The 12,011-nt window shown below is 40.0% G+C and overlaps 1 protein-coding gene across 1 annotated transcript; it reads left to right on the plus strand.

Annotated features, from left to right (window-relative positions):
- The first annotated feature begins 5,681 nt into the window (after window positions 1-5,681).
- On the plus strand, window positions 5,682-8,320 carry LOC102716713 (F-box protein PP2-B10-like). Its single transcript, XM_040526717.1, has 3 exons — window positions 5,682-5,993; window positions 6,132-6,250; window positions 7,604-8,320. Exons 1-3 carry the CDS (start codon window positions 5,682-5,684, stop codon window positions 8,049-8,051), a joined length of 879 nt encoding a protein of 292 aa, XP_040382651.1. The 3' UTR covers window positions 8,052-8,320.
- The last annotated feature ends 3,691 nt before the right edge of the window (window positions 8,321-12,011 follow it).

Raw genomic sequence — 12,011 nt, forward strand, 5'->3', positions numbered from 1 at the left:
AAGGGAGATAAATCAAATTAAGGTAAATTAGAAGGGAGAATTTGCACCAAATCATCTTATTTTAGACTCGGGGTGATATATATTCAAGGTGGTTTTTGCAATTTTTTGCATTAAATAGAGACTTGTCAAAATTGGATCACGTGATCGTTAGATGCCGTCGGGAGGGCAGAAATGCGCGCGTTTTAAATTTGGAAATGGCTTGTATTTTGTTTAAGAGTTTGGGGTTGGGCTCAAATAACCTAATTTGTTTGTTTTTACAGGGGCATTTAATTTTTTTTCTTATATATCTGTGATATATGGGTCCAGTGATAAATTTGTTATGACCAAATATAAAAATGATAAGAAGTTAATCCGAGTATTTAACCATCATCCGTACGTACGGCACCTCGATCGCTGGGTTCCGAAAGAAAATTGGTCTCCCATTAATCAATCAATGCAATCACGTGATGTGTAAGGAGTATTCACAGGGAACTTCGTTAATTAATAGAAGACCAAGACCAGGGCGTAGCAACCAGCCAAGTATCCTTAACAAATTATATTCGTCGGTCTGCCCAACGAGTTTAATGACCATATATAAAATATCGTTTAATTAAAGAAAACTTGCACGTACTTTTTGGTCTGCTTTGGGCAGATGCATGCCTTCACCAATAATTTTATAATATTCTAATGCACTCACCGAGAGCCGATATAATAGCAGGCTATAAACCGTATATAAATATATCTTAAAAATAATAAGAGATAAGAGAAAAGACCCGTGAACTAGTATGTCTAGAGTATTCACGTGGGAAGCAGCATCCCTGATGAGTTGCTCAACCTGATGAGGTGCCACGTTTGCAGCGCCTCAACATCAAAACATCTGAATTCAGCAGCAAGGCAAGATTTGTGAATTTCATGGACAATTTAGTACTGCGCCGTGGTTGCGAACCGCTAGACGCCTTTCACATTTGTAACTCAAAAAGTAGTTTTACCCTGAACCATGACGGAGCTAACCTGTGGGTTGGCTATGCTTTGAGGAGCAATGTCCGTGAGCTTTGGATCCAAGAGTGTTATTATTATGAGTGTTTTAACCTAGACCGTTCTTCCTTCCTATCATCCCATCTGAAAATACTTTGCCTCAATTATGTTTCCATCAGTGACCTCTTCATTGATAATCTCTTTTCTGACAAAGTCATAGGTGCTGGCCCCTAGTACTGTTGGTCTCATACGCTTGTTGGACATTCTCATCTTTGGGGACTGATAAATTATCCCAATCTCAGTCAGGGACCTTCACTCAAACACAATAACCCTGCGCATAAAACCAGAAATACACATGTTTATAACCATATTTCACCAACAAAAAAAGTTTATATTTAGCATATGACGATGGCAAGTTCCAAAACCACACCTTTTTTTCTCTCCATTCCAGAACCCCACGGATGCTCATTGCACATAGCATAATACAGTTGCACAAACAACAAAAGTATACTCCAGTGCATTACATATGAACTACCACCAACTGCACCACCCACCCAAAAAAATCCCAACAACAGCAGACCTCACAGATTCACAATCATATCTTGCATACCGCAATAAACCATTGTTAGCCCATTTCAGCCAAGATCCATGCAGGCACCCACGGTACCCAGCAGCAAATACACAAGCCTTTCGCCTGATCCAACCAAACCTAAAAGCAAGGAGAAAACATAGGCCCCAAGAAGCTACAGGACATAGGAGCCGGAAGAAGAAGAAGAAGAAGAAGAAGAAGAAGAAGAAGGAGAACAAGGATAAGAGCACAGATAGCAGTACGCACCCCCAAGGTGACCGGCGGCGTGCGCTCCGGCGCCACTTCGCACAACCTCCGCGCGCGGCGAGGCCAGCCGGGGGAGCCCTAGGGGTGGGTGGGTGCACACGGCCGGCGGCGCGGCCCGAGCAGAGGAGGCAGTGGTGAGACCCAGACAGGTGGGTCCCACGTGTCAGCGACACGCACGCTACGTCTCATTCCCGCTCGGGCCCAAGATGTGTGGGCCGCGGACGCACGGTCATGTTACGGCCCAACATACTTTGGGCCTCGTGGAGCCCGTAACCACGCCCGGCCCAACCGTTATGGACCTCACGGTCTTGTTCGACTGATTTCTTCACGTTTTTATTGCTTTACTTATAGACTAAATTATCCTAAAATGTTTATAAACAGAGGGAATTTTCAAAGCATTAATACACGGGGAGAATCGTGAAAACCCACCCAAATTCCAATAGGGGATATTTCAAACCAAAACAGAATTACAACAAATCAACTTGTAGGAGGAAATCTCAAACTATTGGCGGAGCTCTTCACAATTTTCATAGTACCCGGAAATGGAATGGCCGGTTAGTCAACGGCCCAATTAACACAACGAGGGAGCCCAACAATAAATCATGGCTTATAACGCCAAAGTACCATCCACTTCTGTCATATCTACAGGCTGTTTCTTTCCCTAATTGATTAATTAATTCCCTCATGCCAACAGATTATCATTAGTGCTAATACTGTTCAGCTTATTCTGTCCAGACTTGTGGCAGCAATGGCATACTTGCACTGAAGCATGTGGAACAGTCTAGCTCAACTTGCTCGCATAGTTGCAATGATGTTGACCATTTTTTTGAAAATTTATGATCCAATCTCAGAATTTCATGCCGTACCAACTCAGCTCGATTATGATTGAAAACCACAGCGCCAGCCTTGGATTGACTTAATTATCCTGACAAAGTTTAGTCCAGGCAGTGTGCTAACGACCGGGGAAGTGTCTAAGGCCGCGTTCGGCGGGGCTTACCTCCCTCTGTCTCGAACGGCTAAACAGTGTATTTTTTACAAAAAATTTTTATAGAAAAATTGTTTTAAAAAATCATATTAATCTATTTTATTTTTTTAATAATTAACAATTAATTATGTACTAATCTATTACTATGTTTTTCGTATCAGGGCATAAGTTAACTTATGCATATCAGCCGAACACGGCTTGAGACGTCTGACTCCTCTTTATAAACCAAATTTAATTTTTTAAATTAAATTTAAAATTGATTTTAGGTTTTTTAATTATATTTTAGTTTCTAGTCTTTGCTTATATAGCTAAGAACATATATATAAATATTGTATCTATAAATTATATTTTATTTATAATATGTCATTTGTTTATTTTAAAAAAACAAACCCTGGATGTCTAAACTTTGATTGGACGACATATGGTGTGAAAAACGAGCTAGGTTGAGGCTCCTACTTCCTGCTCCTATCTCCAAACCAAACCCTGCTTAGACCACGTTCTTTTCCATGTTACTGGTCTAAGATTATCTTTTTTTATGAGCATGCTTTCTAAGTTGCTAAATGGTACTTTTTTGAAGAAAAAAAATATAAGAGAGTTGCTTAAAAAATCATATTAATCTATTTTATAATTTTTATAACTAATTATAATAAATTATATATTGTTTCTGCGTCAGATAACTACTGTCCATTCGAACGCGGCGATAGTTGATTTGGTTCTCAACTTGAGCTGTCAGATTCATGGCACAAACCAAATTAAAAAACAAAATAAAATAAAATAAAAGGAGACACGCACGCATAACCTAATCAGTTGCTGTCTTTTGGCTATAGGTGATGCATTGCAGGGGCCGGCCAATGGGTGAATCTCTGAAAGGAATCTCTTCTCTGCTGCTGCGTGTGAAAAGTGTGAGGGAGAAGGGTATCTTGATCAGCCAATCCCTGCAGCTTTCCTGCAGAGCTCGCCAAACCGTCGAAGTGCTTTGGATTGGAGGGGTTCGTTGGTGATGGCAACACCGACAGCAACCCCCTTGCTTTCAGAGACAGAACAACACACGTTACATGTTAGGACATTTCTAACCCATAACACTAGATGTAGTTTTTATAAACTCCACATCATCAAGAAATTAGTACTAGACACTACTCTTTTAATGCAAACATCACTATTTCATACTTCAATTTAATGCTACTTATCTTACATGATATATTGAATGTTGTGTAGAAACCATGTCTCATGCAAGATATGATTTCATTCTCTTTCCTCATTTATTCACTTGTCACATCATCTTTCATCCTAGATGACAATTTATTTAATGTTATGGACACAATTCTAGTTATTAGGTTGGGAATGCCTTTATACTCCTTTATTTGGGAACTTGCAAGTGTTGTTCGTTGTGTCAAAATAGATGAGGGCAGCGTTGTCGTACCACGGCGGCTACACGGTGCGGTGCCTGCCCGTACGACCCGGCCTTCGTCACACCATTTGTGCGACATGGACATCTTTGAAGAAAAGTTTGTGGACTGTATCTTGAGACCTAGTCTACCGCTAGAGCCAAGGGGGTGTTAGGGTGGGTTTGATCTGAATGTAGTTTGTATCGGGTTGTTACGGAGTTATGATGATAAGATTAGTTTATTTTGGTAGATTTTTAGAGATAAGTTTTGGTTTGCAGGTCAATTTGCTTAGGTCATTTATTTATATATGACTTTCAAATAACACCAAACAACTACATACATATTAAAAAGCTAGTATGGAACGTTAGGTTTGAATTACCAGTGAGATTATTTGGTTGAAGCATTTAAAACTTTCTGTGGGTGTTATAAGGCTATGGTCCATAATGACAACGGTAGCGACATATTTATTAATAAAAAATAATTTTTAAATAGAAATCAACATTGAAAAATCAAATTTATATATATATATATATTCTTAGTAATCTAAAAACTAATGTTAAAAAACTTCGATAAACAAACCCCAAAATCAACTAAAAATAAAGATTTTAAAATTTTAAATTTTAGCATATAAGCATAAAAAATGGATAAATGTATTGCTAACACTTGTCAAGACGCGAATTCAGCCTAGTCTATGTATAAGATACGACCAACTTTGCCGATGCCGACCATTATATCTGATCATATTAGTACACATATTTTTACACCACTTGAAAAATAAATAGATAACATGTGACAAACTACAATAGTATCCTAAAGCGTCAATATATGTTAATACTCAATACTGTATTATAAGAATTTCTAAATTTATCTAGATTCATCCACAGTAGTGAAGATCTGAAGGTTGAAGATATTGAATACCTTCTTCTACCCTCGGCCTCCCTTCCTCTTCTTCTTCATCCCCTGTTCCCCTCCTCTATTTTCCACAGGGAATCTAGCGCGTAGGGGGCTAGTGTCCCGCTAGACCCCTTAAATCCGCCCCTGTTCATCCACGTATGTGTTTAAAAATCTTATAATACTAATCTAACATATATACAGATGTCACGCATGCAACAGCTGATCATTCCGTAGAAAAACACACACCATCGATCGTGCTCGATCCGACGGTGCAAAACGGGGATGGCGATCCTCACGTGCGTACACGATCATCTTCCTCCTCGCGCGTGACGTGGCTCTCATGCACCGGCGGTACGTGACACGGCCCACGCCGGCGGCGGACCGTTTGTACGTACGCGCGAGAGAAAACTACCCGGCGGCGAGTTGACTTTTCGTCGCCGACGTTGACCGAGAGCCAGAGCCGCCTACGTGGGCGTCCGCTGGCCGTCGATCCCCAGAGGCACGGCCCCCGATGCGTCGCCCGCGGCCGCCACGTGTCTCCCTCGATCGATGCCGTGTCGCCGCTGGCCGAGCTATATATATTTGTGAGCTCAGGGAGGCCAAAAGAAACATAAATTTCTCTGCTAGCATGGCGAGCGGCGGCGAGGCGGCGGCGGCGGCCGAGGAGACGCGCGTCGGCGACCTGCCGGAGGCGTGCCTGGCCGAGGTGATCGCGCTCACCTCGCCGCGCGACGCGTGCCGCCTGGCCGCCGTGTCGCCGTCGTTCCGCGCCGCTGCGGAGTCGGACGCCGTCTGGGGCCGCTTCCTCCCGCCGGACTACCGCGCCGTCGTGCCCCTGGCGCCGGCGGCGCCGACGCCGGCGGGCGGCGGCGGGAGGAGGAAGAAGTGCGTCTACCTCGGCCTCTGCGACAAGCCCGTCCCCGTCGACGACGGCAGCATGGTACGTACTACAATTTATTTAATTATCATCAAGAAGAAGAAAAAAATCTATGCCGAGTTCGTCAATTTCTATGGCAAATTAGGCCAGATCAAAGGTGATGACGACGCGGTGGATGAATTCGATTTGCGTTTTTTGCAGATGGTGTGGCTGGAGAAGGAGAGCGGCGCCAAGTGCTTCGCGTTGCCGGCGAGGAAGCTGAGCTTGCCATGGGAGGACGGCGAGTTCAGCTGGAGATGGACTCCTCACCCTCTCTCCAGGTATACACATGCATCTCCTCGTCTCTTTTCTTCTCTTCAATTCAATCTCTGAAACTGATGCATCCGGCGTTTCATTTTCGATTCGATCGTCGTAGAATCTTGGCATCATGTTCATCGATCCACTTCAGCTCACTTAGTCACAAGCTAGAAATAATCGATCGTATGTTTTTTTTTTCTTTGAGCAAAGAATCAATCATACATAGATTCAGATATGAACAGTTAATTAGCTAGCTTGGCTTGAATTAATTCTCCCCAATTCAGGTTGGAAATGAGTTGCTTGCCACAAGTTCCAACTTCCAAAAAATTTAGCCCCTCTTGTCAGATATTTTCCCTGAATTTGTACACCCAAACGCTTGAAAACTTGATCGATCGCCCATCGATTGGTTGCTTCGTCCAAGATGAGGACTGAGACTTTTGCTAGCTTAATTTGATCGATCTTCTTGTGCATGTGCCACCTCACTAGCCACGACCTGAAAAATAATTAATCAATTATACTAGTGGTACGTATAATCGTCCACTGACCGCAACGACTAACTGCAGCAGATCCCAATCCGTGAGCCTTTTCAACTGAGCCGTGGAAAAGCAGTAGAAATTACAGTGTAGTTAATTAGAAAGTGGTAATCAACCATGGGAGATTCAGTCACAAAAGGCTAAGAATTAAAAGGAGCAAGATCAATATATAATCGACGATCGAGAAGGTCAACTTAATTCCAAGACGATTCTGATCAGGAATAGTCGATCAGACAGCGACATAACTCGGTGTGTGTATATATATATATATATATATATATATATATATATATATATATATATATATATATATATAGCTGATTCGTCAAAATTCATGTCGACATTAAGCTAGCTTTTCCGTTGATCCTTCCTTGTATATATAGTCGCATCTGATCAACATCAAATAATTATAATGGTTTTCCATTTCTCAGTTCATCATTAATTGCTGTGTTGAGTTGTAATTTTTGCTCTTTGTATTTTCCTTCCAATTAATCGCAATGAAATTTTTGCTCTTGTTATTTTTGTTATGAATTATACAAGTCATATTTTAACTTGTATGTTTGTGTAGTAATATATCACATACTAATCTATCTTTATAAATTTTTTATATTTTTTCATAACTGTTTAGATAACACTCAATAGACGAGAAGTCGACGAGAGGACGTCCTCTCGAGAGCTTAGAATCCACGCTCCGTCGCTTTCGGCCAACTCGGCTAAAATTAAGCAATATTATCCTGATCCGTGGCTAGCACGAGCTGCATGCTTAGATTATTTTAGCTACAAGTATAATCTGATTGAGAAAAGAAATTAAATAAATTTTACATGGTTTGATTAATTAATTAGGTTTGAGGAGGTGGCGCAGCTGGTGGACTGCACGTGCCTGGACATCTACGGGCGGCTGCCGGCGTCGGCGCTGACGCCGGCGACGGCCTACGCGGCGTACCTGGTGTTCGGCACCGCGGAGGGCCAGCGCGGGCTGAGCTTCCCGGACCAGGAGACGACGGTGGCCATCGGCGGCCGCGTGGTGGCGCGCCACGCCGTCTGCCTCCGCCCCGACGACGCCGAGGCGCGCAAGTTCAGGGGCGTCGGCCTCGGCGGCGCCGCCCCGGTCAGGCGGCCGGCGCGGCGGGGCGACGGGTGGTCGGAGGTGGAGGTCGGGCGGGTCTCCGCCGGCGAGGCGGCGGGCGGCGCCGGCGCCGGCGAGGACGTGGTGGCCAGCTTCGAGGTGCTCGGGTGGTACCCCAAGCGCGGCCTCCTCGTCGAGTGCATGGAGTTCAGGCCCGTCTCCTGAACGGCCGTGATCGCGTGCTCCGCATGCATCGGACGGTCCAGCGTTTGGACACGTGGGCCGATCTTGAGCCGTCAGTTCATCTCGTTGATGAACTGCTTGCGTGCCTATAAGTTATAGTGAATTAATGTATATGATACATGTTACATTATGATAGTGTTTACAAAACCGTTTGGTCACTAAATACCGCTTCTGATTAGTATTAGCGACGACCTATTGCTGAACAGTAAAAAATGATACTCCCTCTGTGACACCGTTAACTTTTAGGATTACGTTTGACCATTCGTCTTATTTAAAATTTATATCCAAATATATAAAATTATAATGCATACTTAAAGTTCATATAATAATAAATCATATTATAACAAAATAATTAATAATTATATAATTCTTTTTAAATAAGACGAATGGTTAAACATGAAAAAAGTCAACGACATCATATAAAAAAATATGAAGGGAGTACCACCAAAAGGGTACCGCTGTTCTTTTCTCATAAGCGATAATGGCATGTTTCGTATGAAAATTTTCTATAGAAGCTCAATTGCACAATTTCTAAATCACTATTTTAACTCTCAATACTTAATCTAATTATTTATGCTCTCAAATAGCTATCAGGAAAATCTAAAAATGTACAGTGCTCACACGTGCCATGTAACCAACTGACCAGAAGCACCTGATAGGCTGATAACCCCTGAAAAATTCCCAATGACACAAATATATGTTTCAGTCTCACTCACGAGGGATCAGAAAAATCTGCTCAGCTGATAGCTGCATCTCTGGTGGAATCTTGGTGCCTGAAAGAGATGGGAAAGAAGGTATTAGTATCTATCAGTATCTCTATCTATCTCATCCTGCTCTGCCAATCTCTTGAGATTTCGTGCAAGACTCGCAAGCAGTAGCTTTGATTCGGTCGCAAATTGCTTCTGTTCGTCGCATTATCAATTTTAATTCCTCCATCGACATGCATATTGGTTGTTTTGCTTTCGCCTGAAACTACTCTGAGATAGATGGTGATGATCTTCGTATGGCTCAGTTTGTGTCATGGCAAAAGAGTGATAATAAGTCTTTGAGGTCATCAAATTAATCCGTACGCGGCTTCATCGGCACGTACCATACGGCAATTTTTAGAGGTTGTTTATCCATGTCACATCGGATGTTTGGACACTAATTTAAAATATTAAATATAGACTAATAAAAAAATTAATTTCATAAATGAGAGCTAATCCGCGAGAAGAATTTTTTGAGCGTAATTAATCTATAATTAGCAAATGTTTACTGTAGCATCTCATAGGCTAATCATGGATTAATTAGGCTCATTAGATTCGTCTCGTAATTAGTCCAAGATTATAAATAGATTTTATTAATAATCTACGTTTACTATTTATAATAAGTATCCAAACATCCGATGTGACTAGGGCTAAAGTTTAGCCCACAGAAACGAACACATCCTTATATGACTCTTTTTTCCCTCCTTTCAGATCAAAGCAGTGACGTATTCCACTGTTCAAAAATGTGTACATTTTCTTTATGAAAGAAAAAAAATGTTCTGATTTTCATGGAAGTTATTTATTTGTATAAACGATAGAGAAGATCAACTTTAGAAATATGAGATGATGGATTTATATATAGAAATTTTTATAAAGAAAAGCACCATCTAGTAGTTGGACGGTCGTGCTTAAGAAAAAACTATGAATAAGCTAGCTCGAACAACACATCCCTTGATCCATAAATCGAGCTCAATAGCTAGTACATACTTACTGGTCAATACGATTTTACTATTAATGAGACAGATATTAGTCTACTATCATTGTCATTCTTCTTGATTGCTCCCGAAATGCTAGGAGTTGTTATTTTTTTTAGGATGGACATCGATCCATTTTATATATAAAATGTTTTGATATACTACAGTTATATATATTCTAATCAATTCATACATAATATTGATTAATGAGCAAAATCTATATAGGATCCAAATATCCTATATAATATAAAATATACAGTATGGTATATAATATAATATATAATATCTTATATGACTGTATTTTATATAATATCCTATATTATATCTTACATAATATCTTATAGGAGTTGTTATTCGAGAGCTTTTATCTCTTCAATAGCTCGTACACACTTAGTAATACAGTTTTACTTTTAATAGGAGACATATTAGTCTTCTATCATCGTCTTTCTTCTTGATTGCTCGCCGAAATACTAGGAGTTGCTTTTTTTTTTCTCTTAGGATAGCTGAGTATGGCGTAGGCTTTGACCATGTACCTCTGATCGGTGTACTCCTAATCATGTTATACCACCTTTCATACTATAAAATAATTAATATCCTATACTGGTATAAATGCTAATAAATTTATATATATATATATATATATAATACTGATCCACAGAAAATCCTATGTAGGACCCTAACATCATTCTCCCTCCATCCCAAAATGTTTGACGCCGTTGACTTTTTTTATACATGTTTGACCGCTCGTCTTATTCAAAAAATTTACTTAATTATTAATCATTTTTATATCATTTTGTGTATTGTTAAATATATTTTTATGCATATATATAACTTTATATATTTGACAATTTTTTTTGAATAAGACAAATGGTCAAACGCGTATAAAAAAGTTAATGATGTCAAATATTTAGAGATGGAGGTAGTATAATATAAAATATAGAGCGAGCAGTAGCAATCGTATAGATATGACCGTATTTTTCAGGCGCCGACCGTGTTGTGCCTATGCGCTGGTCTCCGTCTTGGACTTGTAGTGATCTCTCCAGCTGCGGCTGGACCTCGACTTTTCTTCTCCTTTTTGTTCTCCCGACAAAGATGGTAAACTTTCGGACCAAGACGTTGAAAAAAGAGTAGAAAGATCATCGAAGCACGAGTGCCGGGCAAACGCAACCAGATCTATGTGGCTAACACTGTCAGTCGCTGAGAAGATGCACGGGAAGGGAAGAGATCAAGTCCAACATCAGACACGACACCTTACAAAAAAGTAGGAATTGTGTACCTACTGAGATGAGAACTCGTGCATCCAGATGTATCCAATATTAGTCGGTATCACGAATTCACGATACTAGGTATGATTATCATTTCTTTTTTGATAGTATTATAGGATTAGGATTCTGTAGGATCTTAGATACATATTTTTCATATAAGATTTGTAATGTGTTGTATAAGTTGAAGCTATAGCATTGGTTTTGACAAATTCGATTGAATTTTCTTTTTTTGAAACTTGGACTGATTTATTTATATTATTTTTAATTCACAATATTTTAAATATTATTTTCATAAAATCCTAGGCACCACATAATGAGGACGCTGCCTAGAATTTAGTAGGACCGCATGTGCATGAATAGTAAGATCGAAATACTAGTACTCTGTAATTGTATCTAGTTAATGGGCCCAACCATTTTGCGTATAAAATTTAAGAGTCAGGTTCAAAATGGATTGAAAATAAAATTGTATAGAGTTTTAAGCTAAATTTTTTAAAAGAATTAAATAGGGTTGTGAAAAAACCACAGGTCTTGGCCTATTCGCACCCCTAATTTTGTCAATATCATTTTGGCTTGATAGGATCACCATATCGTAAGATAGTACAATACAAGTCTAGATATTAATAACCTTAATTGTATCTATACCTATAAGAAAAATTCTCTTCACCTTCCAAAATATTAAGGTTGGTCTACTTAACCCATATAAAGTATAAAAGAACGGATATATCCTATTGCCGAACTATAGAAGCCAATTCAAATAACCCCCTAGCGTCATTTTGTAGGTGGTTTTACTGAGTACATAATGACATGGCGGTGGTTTTGGCTGTATAGAGTATAGGCGAACAGTTGCATAGTGATAGTTAGCTCAATACTAATTTTTTTCAACTCAAACCGGCCTAAGAATGATGATCATTAGTGATAATATCTAAATTTTTAGATTATTAATCGGTGGGTAAAAAA

Source organism: Oryza brachyantha, chromosome 8 (genome assembly GCF_000231095.2).
Source record: "Oryza brachyantha chromosome 8, ObraRS2, whole genome shotgun sequence".
NCBI classification, from domain to species: domain Eukaryota; kingdom Viridiplantae; phylum Streptophyta; class Magnoliopsida; order Poales; family Poaceae; genus Oryza; species Oryza brachyantha.

Bases quoted from the DNA above. Each gene is read 5' to 3' on its own strand.
- LOC102716713 (XM_040526717.1), top strand. From the start codon at position 5,682: ATGGCGAGCGGCGGCGAGGCGGCGGCGGCGGCCGAGGAGACGCGCGTC. The intron at 5,994-6,131 runs GTACGTACTACA...CGTTTTTTGCAG, and splicing joins CCGTCGACGACGGCAGCATG to ATGGTGTGGCTGGAGAAGGA. The intron at 6,251-7,603 runs GTATACACATGC...TTAATTAATTAG, and splicing joins ACTCCTCACCCTCTCTCCAG to GTTTGAGGAGGTGGCGCAGC.